Source organism: Mytilus galloprovincialis, chromosome 1 (genome assembly GCF_965363235.1).
Source record: "Mytilus galloprovincialis chromosome 1, xbMytGall1.hap1.1, whole genome shotgun sequence".
Taxonomy (NCBI): Eukaryota; Metazoa; Mollusca; class Bivalvia; order Mytilida; family Mytilidae; genus Mytilus; species Mytilus galloprovincialis.
Genome location: NC_134838.1, coordinates 118,716,372 through 118,743,890, shown reverse-complemented (window position 1 = coordinate 118,743,890; position 27,519 = coordinate 118,716,372). Strand labels below are relative to the sequence as shown.

The 27,519-nt window shown below is 33.2% G+C and overlaps 1 protein-coding gene across 3 annotated transcripts in view; it reads left to right on the top strand.

Moving 5' to 3' along the window:
• The window catches only part of LOC143054569 (prostaglandin E2 receptor EP3 subtype-like), a 68,248-nt gene extending 43,472 nt beyond the window's left edge, over nucleotides 1-24,776 (top strand). For all 3 annotated transcript variants that reach the window (XM_076227593.1, XM_076227599.1, XM_076227602.1), the window contains exons 2-4: nucleotides 15,827-16,819; nucleotides 21,785-22,566; nucleotides 24,668-24,776. In XM_076227593.1, the coding sequence (XP_076083708.1) occupies nucleotides 15,971-16,819; nucleotides 21,785-22,566; nucleotides 24,668-24,698 (1,662 nt within the window). In that variant the 5' untranslated portion in view covers nucleotides 15,827-15,970 and the 3' untranslated portion in view covers nucleotides 24,699-24,776. The remainder of the gene's footprint in view (nucleotides 1-15,826; nucleotides 16,820-21,784; nucleotides 22,567-24,667) is intronic.
• Nucleotides 24,777-27,519: the final 2,743 nt, after the last annotated feature.

Genomic DNA, 27,519 nt, shown 5'->3' with positions numbered 1-27,519 from the left:
ATACACCTGGTTTGATTATACGTAGAACAAGATAAACATGAGCAGTAATACTCATGAACACGTAATAATGCCTAGCAAATCGTCATGAAAACTAGTAATGCGTACCATGAAGCGTAATATACCGTACAAAAACCTTATGAAACGTGACAGATACGTACTAAACCGTAATAATACCGAGTGAATCAAATACGTTTTAGTACGTATCAGCTACGTTTCTAATACGTATTTCTACGTTCCGGCTACGTTTTACTGCGCTTTTCTGCGTTCCTACTACGTTTTTTTAGTCACGTTTGTATTCTGCAGACCACTACAAACGGGACCGATCACGTTTCAATCCACGCATAGTTACGTATATAGCCGTTTTAAATACGGATTGATACGATTCCCTACGTATATTGCCGTTTAGAAAACGTAGAAAAACGGGATAGCCGAATTTTGACATGTGACTGGGGCATGCAACACAAATCCCACCAAAACCTGAAGGTAATCTCAGGTGCTCCGGAAGGGTAGGCAGATCCTGCTTCACATGTGGCACCCGTCGTGTTGCTCGTGTTAGTACAAATCTGGTAATACGTATAAGGAACATCGCACCTGCACAAATACTGTGTTTACTTTTTTATCCTAGGCATAGATTACCTTAGCCGTATTTGGCACAACTTTTTGGAATTTTGGATCCTCAATTCTCTTCAACTTTGTAATTGTTTGGCTTTATAAATATTTTGATATGAGCGTCACTGATGAGTTTTATGAAGACGAAACGCGCGTCTGTCGTGCTAAATTATAATCCTGGTACCTTTGATAACTATTTACCACAAGAGTTTATTATTTGTGTCGGTTTCACGTAATTCGTTTGCTATAGAAGTGACTTTAACTTTTTTTATTTGGTGAAAAAAAATACATTAAACCATTTTGATTTATATATTAGTGTGATATGTTTAGACATTCACATTACAACTGCTCTCAATAAGTAAACAGTGTACATTAAGTAAAGTAAATAATTCTGGTTTACAGTTTATAGGAGGTAATACTCCAATCCACTCCACCCAACCTTTTAGTACATGCCACAGAAATCTGCATTTGGAGCATTTTACTAATTTGAATACCGTCAATGACATTGCCAGTTTGTTTTCGGTTTATGCATTTGAATGTCCCTTTTGTATTTCTAAATTCGCATCTCTTTTACTGTTTTTGAATACCAATAGGTTACCGTAGTTGGTTTTTACTTTAGGTTTTTTTAGGGTTGCTGCCTCATTGATGTTTCCCGATATGCTCTTGTTTACTCGTTCGGTAATTGAGCTCAGCATTATCTTTACTTTCCCATTTGTAAATATATGTAACTAAGATTAAGTACAACTACCTATAAAATAATTGTATCAGTCTGTATTTTTCCAATTTAAAATTTCAATGAAAATTTTCATTGTACACGTTATTTGCATTAAGACTACATTTATATTAATAATAAGCTACGTGCATTGTTGAATTCATTTGCACATATATGGTTTTTATAAATAGCATTTTACAATAATTATTGTCTGCTTTCGCATATTTATTTGTAAAATATAGTTTTATTAATAGGAGAGTCAAAAGATACCAAAAGGATATCCAAATGCATTAGTCGAAAATAAACTGAACGAACGACGATAAGACGCTAGGGTTCATAACATACTCGTGTGAAAAAAATATGATATGTTTAATCATATCTAAATTTCCTAGCATGCTTGTTTTGTTTTTGTTTTTTTATTTGGCTTTGTTTCTTCATGATAAAGGAAGTCGGCATGTACCGCAAACTGTACATTTACTAAAATTACCGACCATGCGGTGAAACATTCCTGTAGTAGTAATACTTACATTGACCAATAGACCAACAATGGTGGATTATAGGTGCACCTATGTGGATTTATTAATTGTGCAGAAGAAAATCAACAGTTTGCCTGTAAAGTAATTTGCCTATGAAGTATATTTGTTGAAAATGACGTGTATTAAGCTGCTCTTCATAAATATGTTACCATAGTGAAACATTGTTTTCGGGTGTATTTCATAATTACAAAACTCGTAACTGATAACTAGTGGTCTTTTTACCAATAGTATATTCACGATAAATAATAACCGTCAGATCTTCCAAGTAATCATGGAATTGTATGGATTCCGGATTCATGTTATCTGAAAACCTCACTTAATAAATAATTAATTATATGTTGAAAATTCTGAAGAAGCATGTGCTTTTTTCCCAGAGAAAATCGTTAATACTGATTATTGTTTATTCTATTGAGTACAAACATTCTTTTTCTATTGTTGTAGAGGTATGCATGTTGGAATTCTCTTATTCTTATGTTAAGTTTAATATCTTATGAATTACGTTTCTTACTTAACGCTACAGACCCTTGTGGCAATAAGATATCTTGTCTCCTTTTATAAACTGTATTTATCTTGTTTTTTTGATAAACTAAAAAGTCAGTGAATTCGTGTTAAAGTGACCATGGCTTACTTCTCAAATCAAAGTTTCGTCTTGATTCCTAAACTTCAAATTACAACGCTGAGAAAAATAATAACAATCTGATAAAACTTTTTTGTCATCACATGGCCTTTTATAGTTTACTATACAGTATGAGTTTTGCTCTATGTGTTGGTGGTGTACCTTCCACAGGACAATGTTATGCGTCTAGTGCGGTAGATCTATTTAAGTGGTTCTTATTGCCGCTGGCTAGCATATTTTATGTGAAAAGAAAGCTGAGTGTGTAAGTCTTTCCTGCCAGTATACAGCCTGTACATTACCAAGACTCCAGCAGTATCCTCCTCGTTGGTAACACTAGTAACTGACATCTTTTGAAGTCAGACTGAACTGCTTGGGGATCTCGGAGCAGCAAGGACCCTAGATATGCAGTGTGTAGGCCCATCGATGTGTGGACATGCCCTTGCACTCACCAACCTTGCTCCAGCTATGGGTAAATAGTTGGCTAGATATGAGTCAAAAGCCCAGCAAGGCAACCTATTTAAGAGAGACAACTCGAACAAAACTGGACAGATCATGACTCGTAAGCCTTGGTTTGCAACTGATCTAGAGGACTTGAACCTTAACACGAAATCCACCGGCCCGCCAGGTTGGGGGTTGAGCACAAGACCAACTATCTTGTCTCATAAAAAAATGCAGTTACGGAAACAAGGACAAGAAAAAACTTAACTCATCTCGTATTAAGATCAGAGTACCAGCAAACATCTGCAAGTATGAATGATTTCAGTGAAAGCCTAACGGAAGTTGACAACATGAAAAGTATTTTGAGCACGAGAACAAAACTAAAACAATGTACGAAACAGGAAAACAAGCGCAAGTCATCAGAGAAATGAGAGCATACAAACTCCACCTGCTAGGTATTAGTCAATGTAGATGGACTGGATGTGGTAAAAGAATTACCAGTACAGGTGAAACAATTGTGTATTCAGGTAGAAACGACGAGAAACATCAAGCAGGAGTAGCAATTATAATGAGCAGAAACGTAACAAAGGCCATGATAGAGTATGCCCCTGTAAATGAAGGAATCCTTTCCAAGCAAGGCAAGGAAATCTAACCATCATTCAATGCTATGCTCCAACAAATGAAGCAAGAGGATGAAGTGAAAACAGATTTCTTATCTAGTGCTACAATCTGAGATAGAAAAAGTACCAAAACATGATGTTACAATAGTGATGGGTGATTTGAACGCTAAAGTTGAAAATGATAACACCGGGAATGACAGAGTAATGGGAAAATATGGATGTGGCAAAATCAACGACAATGGAGAACGTTTAGTGGACTTATGTGATGCTAATAACTTAGTAATAGGGGGTACTATCTTCCCTCATAGAGATATACATAAGCTGAGTGACATGGATTTCTCCAAATGAAACAAAACCAAATAGACCATATCATTAATGGAAAGTGGAAAAGATCGCTGTAAGATGTACGCGTTATGAGGGTTGCAGATGTTGCTAGTGACCAACATCTAGTTATTGCAAACATCAAACTAAAACTTAAAAATCTGTCTACTTATGTAAACGTGAAAACGAAATTTGATGTTAGTAAATTGAAAGATCAAAAAATCCAGCAAGAGTTTAAACTGGAAATAAAGAACAGGTTTCAGATATTAGACAACCTCACAACTGACGACACAACCACAATATCAGGCAATGATGAATGGCAGCACATACATGAAATCTACACTCAAGCCAGTAAAAGGGTACTAGGAGTCAAAAGACAAGTACACAAAGAATGGATAACACCTGAAACTTGGAATTTGATAGATGAAAGAAAAGAAGTGAACAACAAAATTTGTCAAACACATTCTGAGAGAATTAAAGAAAAGCTTAGAACAAAGTATACAGAATGCAAAAGGAAGGTAAAAACAGCAAGAAAGAACAAGAGAGATTGTATGGAAGACCTAGCAAGAGAAGCAGAAACTGCACCTTCAAATCAGAGAATGGGACAGATTTATCAAGTAACTAAACAAACGGTAAAAACGCAAAGATTAATATGCCAATTAAAGACAAAAACAACAATATACAAATAACAGAACGAGATCAATATTTGAGATGGAAGGAACATTTCCAAGAAGTTCTTAATCGAAAAGATACAGATAAGCTAGCAATTATTCCCGAGGCACCATTAGACCTTGAAATAGACACATATCCACCTTCAAAACAAGAAATACAGAAAGCCATTAAAAGCTTGAAAAACAAAAAGGCACCTGGCACAGACCAACTAAATGCAGAACTTTTTAAGATAGATCCAGTGCTAGCAGCGGAAACTTTACATCTAGTATTTAAGAAAATATGGGAACAAGCTGTTATAACAGTTGGTTTGAAGACAGCATCATAACAGTTCCAAAATCAGGAGACTTAACTAACTGCAACAACTGGAGAGGAATCACCTAACTATCCATTCCAAGTAAGGTCTTCTGCATAATTTTAATATCAAGAATTATAGAGGCTGTGGATAAGAAACTAAGACAAGAACAAGCTGGTTTCAGAAAAGGTAGAGGCTGCATAGACCACATATTTGTTCTACGTACCATCTTAGAACAGTGTCATGAGAGGCAGAGAAAACATCTAGTAAATTTTGTGGACTTCGAAAAAGCGTTTGACAGCTTACACCGGGAAAGTCTTTGGGAAATTCTGAGAAACTATGGAATACAAAGTAAAATAGTGCAACTCATCAGGCAGTTCTATACAAACAACTCTGAAGCTGACACTAGTTTCCATGTAAAATCAGGAGTAAGACAAGGATGTCTTATGTCATCTGTGCTGTTTATAATTGCTATTGATTGGGTAATGAGAACAACCCTAGCAGAAAGTAACACCAGACTGAGATGGACACTTTGTACCACGCTTGAGGACACAGACTATGCTGATGATTTAGCAACAAACTAAAAGAAACAGATTAAATGATTGGGCTTTAGAGCCATTCTCTGTAAGGACCAAAATTAGTGTTCACACCTATGTCACAGATTTTTACCATTCTTTGTACACATACTACATAACTAATATACTTAACAACTAACACTTTAGAAATTGATTTTGGGCTTTGTTACTATGGAAATGGCGGCCATTTTGATTTCGGGCTTTTTTTTTTAATGAAAATTCTAAAAAATCCTAAACATCAATGCTTATTTCCCCTTAATCCTGACAATAAATGATGCAGACAATTATCGCATCTAAAAGCTGTTACCTTTGCCTTTCTAAAATTATATCACACATTTGGCTGACAATTGTGTACATGTGCTTATTTTCTATTGGAGAGGGGGTGATTCTGACATCTAAATGAAAACCAAATTTCACAAAAATTCATTGAAGCTTTGACAAAATTTCCGAGATAGTTTATAGAAAATATTGCCAAAATCATGAAGATAAACCCCCCATTTAAAAATAAAAAAGAATACAGGTATGTGTTTTTTGATTTAACAAAAAAAATGTGGATTGAAAACTGGAAAAAATCAACTATGTGTCTATGAATTATCTCCCCTTATGGTTCTTCTTCATTGAAAACATAAAGGAACAACAGCAAGAAACAAAAAAAACACACACCCAATTGTTTTCTTGGTAAAAGAGTGAATCATTTTGGAGGCATAACAATAAAATGTGACGCTGGGAAAAAAAATAAAATCATTTTGAAATTTACTAAAAAAAAATGCCTTTTTCAGCAGTTTGAAAAAAAAACGCAAAATCGGCACTTTTCAGATACAAGTTTTAATGTTTTGAATGGATTCAAGACAATGTCTGTTTACTTTAATGTGTTATTCAAGACCTTTATTTGTTCAGTATACCTATGATTTAAGCTAAAAATGTATATTTGTTAAAAATAATGAAAGTTGAAAAATGATGCATTTTGAGATTTTGCTACTCTGTTACTGGGCTTATATATATGGTACCTGTAACCATGGCAACAGAAACCCCAAAAACAAAAATGAAAGTTATTTTTGTTATCAGGGCATCATATGGGCTTAATATTGAAAAGATATTGAAAATCTGTGACATTGGTGTGAACAGTCCCATGAATTTCTTTGGTTTTTACAGAGAATGACTCTTAAGATCAATGCCAAAAAGACAAAGTTAATGTCCCTCAATACAGAGAGACATCCTGTCATCTTTATAGAAGGGAAACAGCTGGAAACAGTAAATTCATTTAATTATCTAGGCAGTTGTATAACAACAGAAGGTGGTGCTGAAAGAGATATTAAGATCAGAATAGGAAAAGCTAGATCCGCATTCATAAGATTATGCAACATCTGGAAAACAACAGCCTTTTCAAAGAAGACCAAATTCAGACTCTATAACAGTTGTGTACTTTCTGTACTCCTATATGGCTCAGAGTGCTGGAGAATGACTGAGAAAGATATCAACAGACTCTCCACCTTCCATAACACATGCCTGAGGAAGATAATGAAAATATTCTGGCCAAACAAAATTTCCTACACAGATCTACATGAAATGACTAGCACCAACGACATGGAGACTTTGCTAATACAAAAAAAGATGGAGGTGGATTGGTCATGTTATACGCAAACCATCGGATGACATGACCAAGGTAGCCCTTAGATGGTCACCAGAGGGGAAAAGAAAAAAAGGCTGACCTCAAACGACATGGAGACGCACCATAGAAAATGAGCTAAAGACAAGAGGATATACCTGGGGCACAGACGAAAGAAAAGCAAACAACCGAGAAGAGTGGAGGAAACTTGTCCTTGCCCTATGTGCCATAAGGCATAGCAAGGACTAAAAAAAATGAGTTTTGCTCATTGTTGAAGGCTTTTGGTGACCTGTAGTTGTTCTGATGGTTGTTTCTGGTCAGCTTTGGAAAACCAATCCACATCTAGTTATTTTCATGATGGTAAAAGACTACTGTTTCTAACAATAATGCATGTTAATACTACAATTACTAGCATTCATCTTTTACTGTCTTATTATTGTAAAAAAAACTTAATATTTATTTTCATCGGTTTTTTTTTTATTCTAAATTCTGATCTTTCCATCATTTACTAAAACGATGATTACATTGCGACGACAACTTGAATGGATTGACATTTTAGAAAAGATTCAGAAATGCAAAACGCATAGGGATAAAGTAAAATGTCCGGCCTGAAATAAAAGTAACATATCGTATAATGTCAAACTTGCTTCAGAGAATTAAAACAACATAATCCAGATTTTGAAATTTATCTCAATAGAATCTTTGACTTTGACTTAAATGTTAACGTTGCCTGAGAGAGTCGGGAACATTTTGTCAACTTCCCTGAAAGACTAATGATAACTAAATATTATAACCTTTAATATGAAAAGAATACAGTTTCGGTTCTTATATTGGACGGTTTGTGGAAGTTGTTTTCTTGTTGTGTTCCTACATTTAAAAAAGGTTTTGCATTTTTTTTTCTTAAAATATCCTGTACCAAGTTAGGAAAATGGCAGTTGTTATCTTATATTTATCTTTTCTGTGTGTGTTGCATTGTCGTTTGGTTTTTTTGTTGCACTTGAGTGTTTCTGTTGTTTCGTTGTTTTCCTCTTATAGTTGCTGTGTTTCCCTCATTTTAGTTTATAACCCGGATTTGTTTTCTCTCAATCGATTTATGACTTTTGAACAGCGGTATACTACTGTTGCCTTTATTTTGCCGTTGGTTTTTTAACATTCCCGATTTCTTTTTTAAAAGAGTTAAAGATAAGTTTCAGAAACGCCAATATTGAAAACTTTCTTTATAAATGTACCCTTTTTTAATCGAAACGTTAAAAATCTTGGACACTAATTGTGTAGAAATTTCAAGGACATGCACTGTCATTTCAAGAATTTCCCAAACGACCAATGTATGAATATCTTTAATGATTGATATTCATTTGGTTTGGAATGATATAATATGAGATTGGTTAAATAAGATATGCTCAAGGGTCAAATTCGCTTGGGCACTGAAACATATTTTCATAAAACAGTTTTATCTGTTATAAAGAAATATATAAGTGTCCATAAATTAAATAAATGAAACAGGGCGATATAAACGTGTATAAAACTTTTTACCATCCTAACGAGTGGATTGATTGATTGTTGTTTGTTTTACGTTTAGTTACACTGACGTGTCATGCATATTCAGGACAAGGAAAAAAAATCACAATAAATCTTATTGTAACTGAAGGTAAGGATTTAGATCTTTTCTGGAAATGATTGTATGCTGTGTATGGGCAGACATTTTGTCTAAAACAAACCTCTTAAAATAAATGAAGTGTTGTAAGGGTTATTTGTCGTGCAGATAGCATAGCTTTCTCCTTGGTGGTGATTTTCCATGAGGTCAGCATAAACATTGAATAGGTCAGTTGATATTAATAATTGTACCACGAAGTATTTTTCACGCATGTGCTTTTTAAATTGGACTGTTGACTAGGTGACAGGTGATTATCAAACAAGTTTGTCATATTTCATTCATATAATGTGATCTGAGTGGCTACCTGTCAAATGAACTATTACAAAAAGTATATTCATGTCATCACATGGGTTACAATCTTGTCCAATCAACAGTTACTTGATCTTCTGTTCAACCTATTCAAGTCATTAATTTTTGTTATCTCTTTCAGACTACATCTTATCAAAATCATCATTGTCAATTTTTCCTGTAAATCACCAATTTCAAAGCATTCAAGGTTAACAAACCTATCCCTTGTATACATAATACTCTGTTGCCAAGCAGAATGATTCCACCACAATCCCAAAAGACAGCATAGCCATCATTCAATAATCTGAATGGAATAGAAATCTAGTGATAAATTTATAAAGTTCACCACAAAGTAATTAATGTGTCAACAGTGACAGAAAACCACACTTTCTTGTAATATAAAAATTGTTTTTTATTTCTTTTCTTTTCGTTGAGACTTTGGGTTTCGCTGCGTTATAGTTACTAGAATACACCCGCGAAAGCTTGTAAACTTGTAAGATGAAATTTGTAAAAGATTTTATGTGAGGAGAATTTCATAAAAGGTATCAAAAGATCTCTCCCTTTATACAAAGTCCGTTATTTGTTTCCTCTCTGTCAAAATCTATTAATTTCGTGTTTCTGGCCTCAGACCACAATTATTCATCACCTTTGCTACAATGAATTTTTCGGTAAAAGTCAAATTTAATTAAAAATTTGCACCGCTTCAAATATAAAACAAACGCAACTGCTTATAGACCATTATTATTCAAATAAAGGTAGTTTTTGATGAAGTTGAAGTCCAATCAACTCGAAACTTAGTAAAGATGTTCCCTATGATATGATATTTCTAATCACAATGCCAAATTACAGATTTTACCCTATTTTCAAGGTCCACTGGGCATAAAAAATGATAGTAGTTTACTATGAACAAATTCTTGTTTCCACATGTTTTACTTTTTTGAATATATTTGCAACTGATACAACCCCTTAAATAGTAAACATGTCAAAGAAAACAGAAGACAAAATACGGAGAGTCTCTATATATTAAAGTAGTATAATCGTAGTTTACATGTAGATAAACGCGAAAAATAATTGTCCTATCTCAGGAGGTATAATAGCTGTGGTCTTTCTTTCTTGTGTATAAGCTTCCTATCTTAGGAACACCCCTTACTGGGTTCTTGCGATCTAAAACCCATGATATGGAGAACGCACTGATTGGCTAATTTATTTTTTCATTTTTGTTATCTATCATATGTTACCTATATACGTTGGCCGAAGTGAGCCGACAAAAATACTATTTAAACTTTGTATAGTACTGTACAGAAAGTTTGTACATAATACTTTCTTGTTGTTTTACTTCCTGATTGAAAGATAGTACTCTGTACAGAAAGTTTGTACAATGTACTATCTTGTTGTTTTTCTTCCGGGTAAGAAGATAGTACTCTGTACAGAAAGTTTGTACAATGTACTATCTTGTTGTTTTACTTCCGGGTTAAAAGATAGTACTCTGTACAGAAAGTGTGTACAATGTACTATCTTGGTTTTTACTTCACGGTAAAAAGATAGTACTCTGTACAGAAAGTTTGTACAATGTACTATCTTGTTTTTTACTTCCGGGTAAAAAGATAGTACTCTGTACAGAAAGTTTGTACAATGTACTATCTTGCTTTTTACTTCCGGGTAAAAGATGGTACTCTGTACAGACAAGTTATGGCAGATCTGCCATCATCAGGGGTCCAACTGTCAATTTGATAATAAAGTCTTTAACTTTGATCTACTAAGCATATCTCCAATACTTTTATGTTTGCTATACGCAACTATTGGTGCTGTATTGAATACTTGTACACGATCTTCGTCAAACTGTACGTATATATGGATTATATTTAGTTATAAAAACTAACAGAATATATTGTTTTCTTCTGATTTAATTTGTTGTAATAAATCAGTACGGTCAATTGATAAAGCATCAGTGATACTATCATCTATCTCCACGTTAGGGGACGACCATTTGATATTCTGGGGAGGGGGGAGGGTAGGAGGATTTTGAAAATAAATAACTCAGCCTTGATAATCACAAAAATAAATGGTTTGTTCTGTGGTAGTCTGAAAATATATTACCTGACTTGCAATGTATTGAAAATAAATAACTCAGCAGGTCTAATTGAAAGTATGAGCTGGCACCAGATTCTTCATAAATTCATCTTTTCCCCCCAAAAAAAAATTAGGAAACACTTCTAAATTTATTTAATAATAAAAATATAAATATTATTCAAATATACTTGAAATGTCTGAAAATTGGTTTCATTTAACTTGAGGTATATTGTTTCAGGAAACCTTACCTCACTTTTATTTTAAAAGGCCCTAACTACATTGAGGCAAATGCCTCATGTAGGAAATTTTAAAACCAAACGCTTGTTTCCATATCAAATTGTGTTCAAGGCGAGAGCCTTTTAAGAAGCAAGTTCTGTTTTCCCTCATGCAGACGTAGCCCTGAATTTTTGGGATCAATGTTTCTTATTTATTTGTCTTTTGTTTATTTACTCCCCTCCTGTATTCTGTGAGTGTTGCATTCATTTTGTAATTTTGTTATGAACTTGATTCCATGTTTGCTTTATCATGCACATTGGTCTTTTGGTGTTGTCTCTAGAAACTTGAATTTATACATCTTGCTTTGAGATCAAAATATTGTCAAAAAATTATTAAAACAAAACTTGCATTTTCAGATTAAGAAAGGGTCTTCGGAACTCCCAGAAAGCATGATTTTGCATCATTTTTATTCTATAGCTTCTTGGGCCTTTGGTGGCTCAAAAAGTCTTTAAAAAAATATATCATAAATATAGTTGTGAAAATAAATAATCAGTCCCTTGCTTTAATGAAAATGAAAAATCTTGCTTCAATAGTGCAGAAAATGAATAATCTGTCCTCTTATAAAAAAGATGTGGTATGATTGCCAATGAGACAACTATGCACAAAAGACCAAAATAACACAGACAATAACAACTATATGTCACCGTACGGCCTTCAACAATGAGCAAAGCCCATACCGCATAGTGAGCTATAAAAGGCCCCGATAAGACAATGTAAAACAATTCAAACGAGAAAACTAACGGCCTTATTTATGTAAAAAAAAAATGAACGTTTACAAAAATGAATAACCGATCAAAAACAAATCCTATTGCAAGGAATATCAAATGGTCGTCCCCTTATCATAACCCCTATCTAATAATTTCACTTTGAAATTAGTTAAGATTTGTTATTAATTTGTTATGGTCACTTGTGTTTATAGTTTGCCGTATTGCTTTACCTTTATAAATCCTCTGAATACATGCTGTGAGTGACAGCTATTTCTGTGCAGAAACAGATAAGAATTTGTGTCTTAAAAATGACTTTGAATTTCAAGGTCAAGAATGCTATATGTTGTAAATCTTTGACCTTTAATTACATCAACATCTAAGAACGACATTTTATCGTTTTTGATTTTTATTAGGGGTTTTAATTATTTGCTATACGAAAAAAATCTATTATTTCATCTGATGTTCCCTGATATGTTCCATTATATATCATAAATCCATCACCTCTATATCTGTCATGATAGAATATTTTTTTCTCTATATTGAAATGCATATTAAATAATTTGATTCATTATTTCGAACATGTCACAGATTTCCGGTGAAGGAACTGCACCAACTAATTGCCGTACCTATTATTTCCTGATCCCATAAAAAGATAGTACACTGTACAAACTTGTCTGTACAGAGTACTATCTTTTAGCCGGAAGTAAAACAAAAAGATAGTACATTGTACAAACTTTCTGTACAGAGTACTATCTTTTTACCCGAAAGTAAAACAACAAGATAGTACATTGTACAAACTTTCTGTACACATGGTACAGTACTATACAAGTTTTAAATAGCATTTTTGTCGGCTATAGGACACAGAGGCATGATGATTAATTTATTGTGGAAGGAAGAGAAGCGACACACAAAATGAGGTCTTCTCGTTTAATAGGCTCAACCCATCCTCTTTTTTTCTTTAAATGCCCTGTACCAAAGAATATGGCAGTTGTTATCTACCGTCCGTTTCTATGTATGTTGGCGTTTGCTTTCGTTGTAGTTTGTTTCTGTTGTTCCGTTGTTATTTACTCTTATAGTTATTGTGTTGGTGTGTTTCCCACGGTTTCAGTTTGTAACCCCGATATGTTTTTGCTTATAATCAGATCAGATTATGACTATATAACAGCTGTATACTACTACTAGTACCATGTCGACGCATGGTTATTGTATCCGCATCTGCTCATGATCGCCTCACTAATTGTTTTTAAACTCTCATAGAATCTTGCTTACTAGATGTTCTGTTTGCCTCTTAGCTTTGGCGTTGTCAGTTTATTTTCGATTCATGAGTGTGAATATCCCTCTGGTATCTTTCGTCGCTCTTTTACTACATTTCTTCATCTGAACGGTCTTTGTGGTTCACTTTGGGATTACATATCTGCACATAATAGCGCGCATTTGTGTCCGCTTCTCCACCTCAACCCCTTTTCATAATTTAATTAACACTTTTTAAGTATCTATATGCCAATGTCCATCTCATTATTTTAGTGATATTTTTGGTTCGAGTTATTTTTTAGGTTTTCTGTAACATAACGAACTTTGCATGGAGCTGGGTATTCACCCGGATATTATTATTAGAGCTTTGACTAGTTGTCTAATTTTTTCAACCCGTGTTTGTCTATCATGTTCTTTGTGTTTTTGATTTTGTTTACATAATATATAACGCAAAACAAAGCAAAGGGACTTTTATGAAAGTATTCATATGTATCAGTGGCGTCGTTTTTAACAATTTGAGTACGTAATATTAAAATCTGTAATACTACAAATACGCATAAAATGTGTTTTTTTTATGATATATAAATTTCTTAAAGCCCGAAATTTTGAAAGTGACAGAGAGAAATTATTGAATCTATATATGCAATTCCTGAAAATGTGGTCTCTTTGAGGTTGTGTGGCTTTTTGATGGTTGTCGACCATTATATATATATTTCATAGGATGTTAATTCAAACATTTTTGGAGTGCGTCAATTTTGACACAAACGCGATAGTAATCAATGAAAATCTCAATTATATAGGACTGTAGAATTTTAAGGGATCTGTAAATATATTTGAATTTCTGTAGGATTTTTTGTCTCTTAGAATGTGAATTTCCGTAAGAATTTGTGTGGTTTTTTTTTTTCTCTCTTGTTCTTCCTTTTCCTTGTCAACTGTGAACAGAAGTCAAAGTAATTGAGTTTATCTTAATGAATGTGGTTTGCTTATTCCCTTCCGCTATTTATTTGATTTTCTTACTTTAAATGTTCAACGAAATACACTTTAACGATATAAGAGATAAATTATAGAAGTAAATTAATTGCGCATATAAATGCTTTAGTAGATTACTTAACGTTACTAAATCACATGCTTTTTTGCGAAACAAAAATTAAATAACTGGCGAAAAATAATGCTTTGTCAGAACCACCAATGTATTCAAATTAACACGAAAGTACGATTTGATAGTACTTGCAGTTACAGAAAGCTAGTTACAAGCCAAATTAAATTAATAAAAACAAGAATGTGTCCAAAGTACACGGATGCCCCACTCGCACTATCCTTTTCCATGTTCCATGGACCGTGAAATTGGGTAATAATCTAATTTGGCATTAAAAGTAAAAAGATTATACTATTAGAGGGAACATATGTACTAAGTTTTCAAGTTGACTGGACTTCAGCTTCATCAAAATCTACCTTGACCAAAAACTTTAACCTGAAACTCCCACTTTCATTTTCTATGTTCAGTGGACCGTGAAATTGGGTTCCAAAGTCTAATTTGGCTTTAAAATTAGAAAGATCATATCATAAGCAACAAGTGTACTAAGTTTCGAGTTGATTGGACTTCAGCTTCATCAAAAACTACCTTGACCAAAAACTTTAACCAGAACGGACGCACAGACGAACGGACGGACGGACGGACGAACGAACGAACCAACGAACGAACCAACGAACGAACGAACGAGTCACAGACCAGAAAACATAATGCCCCTCTACTATCGTAGGTGGGGCATAAAAATCATGCATCAGAGACTAAAATCAACTAAAACACAACCCAGGGAGACTAAATTCAACTAAAACACAACCCAGGGAAACTAAAATCAACTAAAACACAACCCAGTAAGACTAAAATCAACTAAAACACAACCCAGGAATTTAGTATGTTAACGTCATGGACAGTTCCACAATGTATTCAATGTATTTACAGTGTATCAAAAGTATAAATGTAAGCAATAATTTGATTCTTTGTTGGATTCAATAATGTCGTTCGCTATCACGATTTTAAATCTTTATTCTCTTCGTCCGAGTCCTGATTTTCTGCAACAATCTTGGTACTTTTATGAATATCAATTTTAATTTCTGATTGTCACCACAAATCCCAACAGAGACCGTTACTCGGTCATTAGGTAGTATGATTAAATTATTTCTTCATACAATAATTGACAGCTCCGTCACAAACTAGGATATTCCTGCGGTAATGGATTTTAAGAATAAGTAAACAACGGTAATTGGCACATAAATATTGTTCCATTTCGATTTGAGATAATTAGTCCAAGGATATTTAATTTTGAGAATCTGTAAAATTTATGTGTTGTTATTTCCCTAATGTATGGACCAGATCGATGAATAACACGTACATTAAATAGAACGAAATGTCAAAGTTAAGCATATTAACATCATGTTGGTGACCGACAAACATTAGTGGAAAATATGATACTTTTCCCATTCATGTTAACACCTAGCATAAACATGGATTTATAGTATAACGCATATTGATTAAACTGATTGTTCCATGAACAAATAATTCATTAGAACTTTCTATTGCAGGTCATTATTTCCATTCGTATTTTTATATCGGGTGTCATCATCTAAAATCATGGAATAAAACTACGTGGTTGAAGGCTTAGTCAATCTGATAATTATAGTTCAACCTCGGAGCTTGTTCAGTAGCGATGTTTATAACGTGAAGAGATGTACTCTGCTAGAACGATGGATTCATTTAGCTTGCCGAAATTCTGCAATAGAAGCTGTTCGAATGAAACCGTATCAGTGAGTGGTGACCACCAAGGAGCTACCATTATATCTCCCATATTAATGTCTTTAGCGGGTTTGTTGGGAAATATCCTTGCTTTATATGTGTTGCATAAAAACAAAAGTCAAAGTGTATTTTATACGTTAGTTGCAGGACTTGCTTGGACGGATTTGACAGGAATTATTTGTACATCACCCGTACCTGTAGTACAGTATGTTAATAATAGGAAATGGGTTGGAGGAGAAATGCTATGCAAATTCAACGGTTTTTGTATGGTTTGCTTCGGAATAGCAACACCTTTAATTGTATGTGCAATGGCGATAGAAAGATTGTTTGCAGTGAGATTTCCCTTCTTTCATAACCAATATTGCCGTAAGAAGTTTGGAAGAATGGTTTTGATCACAATATGGATCACTGTATTTGTCATTGGAATATTTCCATTGTTGGGTTTTGGACGTTATGTAATTCAATATCCATGTACTTGGTGTTTTTTAGATTTCCATAGTTACGATCCAGTGAGTTCGGCATATGGATATTTCTATTCTTCCGTCAATTTAACCGTCATTATTGTGATGTCATCATGTAATATATACGTCATGTTTATCTTGTTACGCGTCAGATATTTAAAGAAAGTGACGCTTAAAGAGCAAGGCAATCTAGAACCAGTTTTTCACGAAAATGCAAAAGCTAGAAAGAAATTTCGAAAACAAAAAGATATAGAAAAACAAATGATTGTTCTGATGTGCGTGATAACAACAGTATTTGCAATTTGTTGGGCGCCATTAATGGTAAGTAGAAATGCATATGTCTGTCTGAAAAAAAAACTATATATTGATGCATGACTAGAAACAAAGATATATTGTTCATACAACAAGAATATTTATTGAATCAAATTAAAAGGGCCCGTTTCCAAGCATATACAAATATACACATAGTATGAATAATACAGTAAATTTAAAAAATATATTACATTAAAATAATTTATAAAATAACTATACTTTTATACCAGATGTTGTTTAAAAATAAATAAAATGGAATATTGACCCCAGGCCCCTCTCTAATACATGAAAAATAAAATACATAACTACATGTTGAAACTTTTAAAATATTTGAAAGGATTAACCACAATTTGGGGTAGTCAATATTGTGTTATGTGAGCTCTCCAGATTTTAAGAATTCAGAATTTCATTCATATCATAAAAATATAGATAAGTAAATGTATAACACACCATTTGAATAACCCACCAAAAACTTTCACTGTCATTCTATTGATCAATAAAACATGTTCAACATCTTTCAGTATAACTATTTCAATCCAACAAATTGCGAACGTAGATTTTCTCAAAGGTTAACAGATATGGAATTGGTCATTAGGTCTTCTTCAAACATTTTTTACAGCAAAATGCTTCGAGTGTGTAGGTTAGGGTAATATCCTTGGTTATCTTGCTTGGACTAGTCTACTGTTAATGAATGGTAGTATACCTAATAAGACTTCATGGTTCAGCTAGCATAGCAAGCTAACCAAAGATATTACCTTTACCTTCAATCAAGGCATTTTGATGTAAACCTTTATGGATTAACTCCTTATACAGCGGCTTTCAATCCCAATGGAGATTGTAAGGCCAGCGTGCTACAGCGACATATATTTTTTTGCCTGAAAGCACCAGCGATGCTTTGACTTCTAGGGGTTGTTGTGTAAACTAGTCAGATTTACTCAAAAACTTAAACAAAAGTTCGAGTATATATGTGAGTCAGCGGACCAACATTTTAATAACAACTTGAAAAATGAGCTTAATTCTTTTGATCCTTCAGGAAAACATTTGTTAGAGATTTTTCTTAATACAACACAAATATAGTATATGGATTAAAACTGTAAGAAGAGTTCCTCGCACAAAATAATTTCATTCCTTTCCATGGAATCAGCGTGGTGAACGTTCACCAAACTGTATGTTAGATTTGTACTTTGTACAATTTGGACATAAACTGTATTTCACATTCAGCCCTTTTATGTAAAACGGTGGCACGCTTGTGAAACCGAAAATCATCACAAGGAAACGTAAACAAACGATGATAAAATGTGATATAAGCCAATATTTTTATACATATAATACATATGAGTAAAGTATCATTTGAATTCATTCAAAACTATTTAAAAACGTTATTGTTAATGGTTTAAGCAAGTCACTAATTCAGTTTGCTCCGTTGTTTTACTCCAATTTAATTGTGCGTTTATTAATGGGAACGGCATTTGTATGCCTCCACCTAAAGCGCTTCGATCCAAAAGAATTGCCGTATTTGTCTTATTAGAATCGAAATAATTCATGGGGGCTTTAATATATCGTGATTTTACCACGGGTTGTCCCTTTATGCCGATATTTTACCCCTCGCTATCGCTCAGGGTAAAATATTTGTCATAAAGGGCCAACCCGTGGTAAAATCACGATATATATTGAAGCCCCCATGAATGATTTCTTAATTATGTTGCTCTTTTGAAAGACAATGCAAATGAACAGTGTGATTGGACAAAAACACGGTATCTTCTGAACATACTTTTCCCAACTTAGGGATGAATCGAGGGTAGAAAAATATGAAACAATTTTACATATAAGTGAAACTGAGTTTTTGAGAATATTTTTAAATTTTGTATGCATATAAGCAACAGTGGCCTCGCGTTTGTAAAGATATCAAAAAAGTAAACGGTCATGATACATATTGAAAATTTATATCTGAATATAATACTGGTAATGAAAGTCCTTCAATTAACTGTGTATGTAGAATTTTTGGCAGTTTAAGAAAGTGGTGAAAATTCTAAAGTGAATATTATCATATAATTATATATTATCCTTATTGGCCAGGAAAAACTATACCATGCCATCTTAAAGGTCAAAGATTTGAACAATTATAGGCCCAATACCGTATATATAGACTATATATATAGCTATATTACAGGTTTCAATGTGACAGAGCGTGAAACAAAGTCAATTGAGAAACCCCAATGTTAGATCAGCAACCAAAAATTACAGGCTCTTGGATTTGCTCACTATGAACTAGTAATAAAACGGAGCTTTTCAATCTATGAATAGTTACCTCATTGGTCGTCACACATACAACTTTTCTTTACTTTCATACAAATTGAAAATACAAACAAACTGTGAGTATCGTCTGATCAGTACTGTCTAATAATAAATATATGTTCGTGGTAGCGAGAGGCCGTGCATTTGATTTCACGGTTGGTGCGTTCTTAATTCTCGAAAATTTGCCAGTATTTTGCATGCTGCACGCAGCTTTCACGAACAAAAGAAAAGAATGGTGGGCTCAAAGTCAGACTAAAGCACTATCACAAACTCGGTTAAGCTTGCCTGTACAGTTAAAATTAATATGCATATATTCATGTCATATAAACGTGTTACTGGACATTAGACAACCAACCATCCAGTCCAAAATGGTATCACTAGCGTGATAAGTTTAAAAATTGCAGTTAAAAGTTATCAGTATTTATTTTTAATTCCAATGAAAGCTTTGACTTTTGACAGTTCATCAATTATGGTAATTTGTGGTGTTATATCTCAATAAAGATTATTCATCCATTTCAGGAATTCATTTAGAAACACAAATCGGTTAGCAAATGTTGATTACAGTCATGAAACATCATAAATCATTATATTCATCAATATTATATTGTAAATGTCATTGTGATAAGTGGGATGAACAACTTCTGGTGCATGCCTAAATTAATTGTCTAGTCTATTTAGTCATTTTAGGATTCGTTTAAAAAATGACACGCGGCAAGTTTGTAATGAAACATCCCAAATCTGTTTTTGATTCAAAAAATTATTAAGTTATTATAACAGATTGCAAAATGAAAAACTGCACGCGTAGGCTTTTGTGCAGACTTGGTACATGTCCCTTCCTAATTATGTTTTTTCTTTTTTTTTCTTTCAATTTTGCCCCTTTAATAATTTTACTGCTATAACTAGGAGATCCAAGGGCAATCAGTAGGCTGGCACTTATCAGTAAACATATAAATTAGTAAGAGAGAAATAATAGAAAGGGAATTGTAGCAAGTCTAGCTTTTGTGGCGCTTTTATAAAAGTGAAATTTAAACATTGTGTCGTTATATTGTGATTTTTTTTTCTCTGTATTAGTTTTTATTTATTAATTAAGAACCTTTTCACTATCTGACGTGCACAAAACTTACGGTTAAGATGTCACAAAACATGTTTAAGCCCGCCGCATTTTTGCCTCGGGTCTCTTTAGTCTTGTATGTTTTTTTTTTTTTTTTTTTTTTTTTTTTTTTTTTTTTTTTTTTTATTTTAGTTCAGTTATATTGTAAGACATAATAGTGTCCTATGAAAAAGTGTCCATATACACTTTTTCATTGAAATTTTGTATTTAATAATGGAATGGTGTCCCTCAAAAGGACAGATTTTTACTGCTAACAATATTAAACAGTGTCCACTCACAGGACAAATTTTCATAGTAGTTGCTATTAAATTGTTTCCTCCAAGGGAAGTAATACAAAGGTCATTACAAAGTTTTATTATACTTGAATTTTAATTAAAATATGAAGGATTGATGAGAAATTGATCAATATACAAATGTAAACAAATAAAAATGGAAGTGAATATAGAGAAATTTAAATTCTAAGAAAATAAAATGGTAATGACAATGAAAGAATAACAATAAGAAGGAAGTGTAAAATCAAATATGAAGAACTTTATAATATTTATTATGTCAGATAAGAAGGCATTTTACAGCAACAGTTATGAAATATGGTCCATCTGCAGAACAAATTTTCGTAGTGAATGTTATTTAATTGTGTCCTTAAAGGAAAATAATATGGAACAGCATCTAACATTTATATAATTATATTAAAAATATAGATATGAAGATAAGGATGGCATGAGTGCCAATGAGACAATTTTTATGTCAAAGTAACAATTAATTCAAGTTCGTGATTAAAGTTAAAATGCGTCCAGTAATAACAAGGTAATGGATATCATTTAATACTGTAATCATATCAAAAAATGCCCTAGCGGACACAATGTCCTGTGAAAAAAAATGTCCACCTGGACAATATTATGGTAGTGGTAGTGCAGGATTTTCTCGCTGTTTTGAAGACCCATTGTTGGCCTTCTGCTGTTATTTTATTCTGGTCTCTTTGACACATTTTCTATTTACATTCTCAATTTTATTTATATGATACTAAAAGAAAAATCAGAGCACATATTTTCACTGGCAACAAATGAACAAAAACTATGTCAAATCGACATCAATATAACAGTAAGAATATGTGATTGCAGACGAAACAACTATCCACCCGACTAAATGACGCAAAGGTAAACAACTACTGGGCACCGTTCAGCTTTCAACAATGAGCTAAACCCATACAATACGTAAAAGTTATTTCAAATGAGAAAACAACTGTTCAAAGCAATAACAATTAACGAAAATATTGTTAAGAGACATTGCAACCCTTCCCCTAACAGTATAACTTGCGACAATGTGTGACAGCCAAAATAACATGAGAATAAACAGTAGAAATCTTTTGAAAAACTTGACTCAGATTTAACAAAAAAAAACTATTGAAATAACTAAAGAAACATAGTTCCGATTTAAAAGTACATTTGTATTGGCACTTACTAAAATCTATTCAAAGTCATACTGTGACAACTAACAATAATAGTAAATCATGTTTATTAGACTTAAATAACGTAATTTATAATCGGTTTTTTTTTCCATTATTATTGCAGGTTCAGATTATAATCACAATGGTAACAGGGAAATCCAATTTTGTTATAGATTTGACCACGGTTCGCCTAGCGAGTCTAAATCAAACTTTAGACCCATGGTTATATATTCTATTGAGGAAATCTTTCATTAGGAAACTGTGTAGCTACATAAGGAGGTGTTGTTCGATCACGTCTCCAAGGACAAGTAACCATGACGATGACAAAAATAACCATGCAAATCATTTGCGATGTTTTAGAAAACAATGTCATGTTGCTAATCCACAATATCAATATCATGTACAAATCCACATTCCACAAGCAGCCCAATGTGTGGTCCACTATAAGCGGAGCTCAACGAAATCTAAATCAGATGAAAGTAAGAAACAACAGCAATTATCTTTTGACCTACCTGACATTGCTCAAGGTCAATCTCAGAAAGAGGCTCAGCCAGATGTGACTGATGTCAAATCGAGCGATCCATGTAAGCAGTGTGGGACCATTCATAGTAGCTCAAAATCATCTTCCGGTAACAAAGGTGGTTATCTAAGTGTAGCTTTTATACCACACTCTTGCCATAATTCCAATGACACTGCTGAAGAATGTAAACCATTCGATGAATGTTCCTCAGCCGTCGAAATATCAAAGTCACGTGATTCTCTTTCCGATGACAATCATTTGGAATCAGACGTGTTTATCACCAAGTCTACAGATTTATCAGCCGATTTGTTATCACCACAACAAAATGCTAGACAAAAGTTGCTTTCAGACTTAACACCAAGACCGAGTACCAACAGATTTTCTTTGTAAGTAACTTGGCAAGTTTGTGACAAACTTTACAACTACTAGTATAAGAAGCAATGCAAACATTTCATTATTTCTCAATCATTACCCCCTCAACGCATTCAACTATTTCGGGCATTTTCCTATGTTTATATCGAATAACACATCTTTGGTAGTGTTTTACGAACGGAAATCACATCATTTGTGGTACTAGGTTGGTACCGCTGCTGGTACACTATCAGTTTCAGATATAAACAACCAAATCAGTAGCCAGTGATTCAGTAGTCACATGATATAAACGAAACGTTTTGTATGTACAATTTAAATCCATAAAATTATAGGCTAAAACTAACATTGAATTTTACTTAGACGTTTTTGGCTTTTCTCTGTATACCCTTTGTTTTTTCGTGAACATAACCCATGAAGATCAGTCTAGAAATACGTGATATGAGAATTGATATCGTAAATCTACTTCCTTACATTTGCCTAAAAAAAAAAGGTTTTTAGTGGATTTCAATGTCCAGAGCGTATCAGCCAACCACTGGCATTGGTTTGAATACCGTTTGTTAGTAATTTCATTATATATTCTTATAATCACATTAATGTATTGCTAAATTAAAGATACACTCAAAGTTGACCTCTGGAGTTTTCGGTTGTTCTTATGGTTTTTGTGCATTACCCCGGCGATAACCGTTCATCAAGAACTTGCGTTGGGTGCACGATTTTATATCGTTTGTGCGCGTCTCTTTCATATTTTTTTATCATCTTTATATTGTAAGTTTTTTCTACGAATTTGACAATTATTTAAAGAAATTTAAATGTTTTATTATTGCTAAAAAAAAAGAGGGGCGAAAGGTTACCAGAGGGACAGTCAAACTCATAGATCGAAATAAACTGGTCACACCATCGCTAAAAAGATTAAAAAAAACAGATGAATAATAGTAGACAAGACACAACATAGAAAACTAAAGACTAAGCAACACGAACCCCACAAAAAACTGGGGTACATTTCAAGTGCTGATGAAGGATAAGCAGATCCTACTCCACATGTGGCACCATTCGTGTTTCTCTTGTTTTGTTTGTTTAGTACAAAATGTCAAGTATAGTGTTATGGTGATGTCACGTACATGCTTTTATAAAAACAAACATAGACAGTTCACAATATTTGTTTAATGGTATCCGGCCTTGAACATATTTTTTGGACCGCTTTGAGCCTTTGTTTTCTGCTACTTGTTTTGTGCTTGGTGTCAATATGATGAGCCATGTCTCTTTTACTATTTTTTTCAGTGTGTTCTTATTTTGTGCTGTTACACCAGTGTCTGAGGTTAGGGAAGGATTGAGGGCCCACGAACTTGTTAACCTGGCCACATTTTAATAAAATTTCGGTGCCAGTTTTACTATAATAGGTATCGACTTAGTGGTGTTAATCACAGTCACCGTACCAATGTTATAGATGTGCGTTTCGGCATTTAAGACCCCCTTCAGTGTGCTCGAGAACAAAATAGTTGGAAAATGTAAAACCTAGAACAAACGCTGGAGAGCTTACCGAAAGGCCTATACTATTACTTTTTTCTGTTTTTCTCGTTTAGATTGTTTTAACTGTTTTCATACTATACGTTTTGCGGTGTTGAAGGCCGTGTGTTGACATTCAGTTACGTTTATCTACGTCAGTCTCTGGTAGATAGTTGTTTCATTGACAATCGTAAACAAATATTTTATATGTTGCTTTTCTTTTATGTAAAATTGGATTCGAATTACAATTATGAACACACAAATTTACAAAAAGTCGTATTTTAATCACAGCATCTTTTGATGTTGCATCCTGTATGTTGAGTAATGTTTCAACTGTGGCTATATGGCTAAAACCAATTTGTTAATAATAATACTATTCTCAATTTTATTGTATTGTTAATAAGAAGATGTACCGACGTGATGGTTGTAGTTTTTGAATTTGGTCTAATTATATATAAAAAGTTCTAGTGGCAAAAAATTTAAGAAATTTCAACACAACACAAGTCATTGGACTAACCGTGAATAACTATTGATAATCATTAGGTTTCCCACTTAAAACTGCACATGTGTTATCATTTTAATTTTGTATATCTTTTTTTCTTTTCTTTTCAGACGTAAGAAAAGAGCCAAATCGTACACGTAGAGAAAAACAGATGCGACGTGCTTTACTTGTTGTTATTTTTCTGTTTTAATATTTTCAAATAAAAAAATCATAATCAAATACTTTTTGAAAGCAAAAATCAGAGAGAGTCTACAGATGAATGTTAAAGAGAGGCATAAGATACTAGAGGGACATTCAAACTCATAAGTCGGAAATAAACTGACAATACAAAAAAAAAGATGTGGTATGATTGCCAATGAGACATCCCTTCACACGATACCAAATGAAACAGATTTTACAAACTAAAGGGCACCGTAGGCGGCTTTGAAAGGCCCTGAAATGACAAATGTAAAACAATTCAAACGAGAAAACTACCAGCCTAATGTATGTACAAAAAATGAACGAAAAACGCATGTAACACAGCAACAAATGACAATCACTGAATAACAGGCACATACATACAGAATGGGGAGAGTCAGTGGTGTAACAACAAAAGAACGCCATGCTAAAAAGGGGAAAAAACAAACAAACAAAAATCAGTATAAAAACACAACAGAAAACTAAAGAAGAGAATACATCACCCAGCCCAAACCAGAGAAAAACAACAATTCAAAGAAAAATGCATAGATCTTAAGATTCAGCATTACAAACAACACAAAAGCAGATGATTTCACCAGACATTCGTCTTACTTCTTAAAAATGGACAAACAAGCAAAGAAGTCAGGGATCGCCTCCAGAATTATAGTCCGCTGGATTGTTATTACAAATTTTCGACAACAGAGGCAATGGGATATTAATACATTTGGTTCCTGTATAAAACTGTTTAAGTACTATATATATATAGGGTCGAATATGTCCTTGTATATGTATTTGTCCCCGATAACTACAAGAAATTCAAATGCAACTTTAACCTTGTCGTATATAATATAATTATGAAAAAGAAAGAAAAAATCCTCGACAGAAAATTGAATAAAACCATTCTTTTCGGGATCATTTATTAATATTAACGTAAAATGCGGGGATCCCGTGTCAACTCTTAGCTTAATGAAGCGTAAGTATTTCTACATATCTATGGCTGACGGTTGACGTCAAGTAGATAAATGAATACCAGATATACGAAGATGTGGTATGAATGCCAATGAGACAACTCTCAATCCAAGTCGCAATTTGTAAAAGTAAACCATTATAGGTCAAAGTACGGTCTTCAACACGGAACTTTGGCTCACTACGAACAGCAAGCTATAAAGGGCCCCAAAAATATCTAGTGTAAAATCATTCAAACGGGAAAAGTAACGGTCTAATCTATATTAAAAACGAGAAACGAGAAAAACTTATGAACTACATCACCAAACAACAACAACTGAACATCAGATTCCTGACTTAAGACAGGTGCCAACAAATGCAGCGGGTTTAAACGTTTTAATAGGTACCAACCTTCACCCTTATCTGAAACAATAGTGTAACATCACAACATAGAGAGACATCTTATAAAACATCAACTGAAATGACTTAACTTAATCAAAAGACATATTAACACAAGAGAACATACACTGAAAGAATAAATTTGATCTATGATACAATGTAAATACATAATCAATAAATCAAGGGATTAAAACATAAATGTAACAGTAATATACCTCTGTGAGATATAAGACAATTTCAAAAAACAACAATACCTTGAACAAAAACCCGCCAATGTAACAATTTACACAGGTAAATGAAAAATAATTCATTGTAAGGTATACCGTTAAAATTGAAAACAGAAAGGTTTTTTTTTCAAAATAAATAATTTTGTTGTTCATAGTACAAAAAATTTTTAAAAAAATACAGTCATACCAAACTCTTAATAAAGTTGGTATAAAGACGAGATATAACCCTGAATAAATTAATATTAAATGACAGAAAAGCAATACAAATAGTACCAACAGTTGAAATTAGCAAGAAAGTACGATTTGAGAGTACTCTCAGTTACTGACTGCTAAATAAAGCTAAATACAATTGATAATTAAAAAAACATGTATCAATGAACTAAGACACATCCAAGGGATTTAGTATTTTAACGTCATGAACAGTCAAAGAAGACATGACTTGTGTGCAATACAAAAAATAAATGTATCATCAGGCAGTAGAATAGTTTGGAGTTTTTATAGAAAGAAATGAACGTGAATCTAATAGAATTAAAAACCAATTGTTCAGAGAACAATTGTAGGTCTTTCCACTAGAAAAGATCTTTTTTGATATTGAAATATTAAAAATCAGTTTAAAATGTTAGTTCCTATGGCTGTATGATGTATTTATATGAATTTAAAGCAAAGGTCAAAATCTAGAACGTCATATTAACCTATGACCTTGACCTCAATTTCAAGTTCACAAACCAAGGACCTTAAATCAAAAGACCCAAGGTCTTTAATATGTTTGGTTTATTAGTAATATCACTTTACGCGTAATTCTAAATGTAAGATTGGCAAAAACTCCTATTTATTGTCTGCGCACCCTTTCAATCAAAATATACAAGTAAGGACATGTCGCAACTAACAATTTATGAAAAATTATTTGTCGATATGTCATAAGGTATTTGAAAATAAATGAAAATAAGCCAAAATCAAAATTTAGAATATGACCTTGACCTTTGACCTTGACCTCATTTTTATTATTTTCGACCAAGGACCCCAAATCTAAAGACCCTATGTCTTTATCACTTATGGTTTACCATTTAGAAATGCATATCACTTAATTTAAGGGAAAAGGGGGAATAACTCTCATATGGAGTCTCCGTAAAGCTTTGGTCCAAATGAATATCCTAATCCTGAAGATGTAACGAGCAATTTGGTAAAATAAATTTGTCGTAATCTTTAACGGTTGC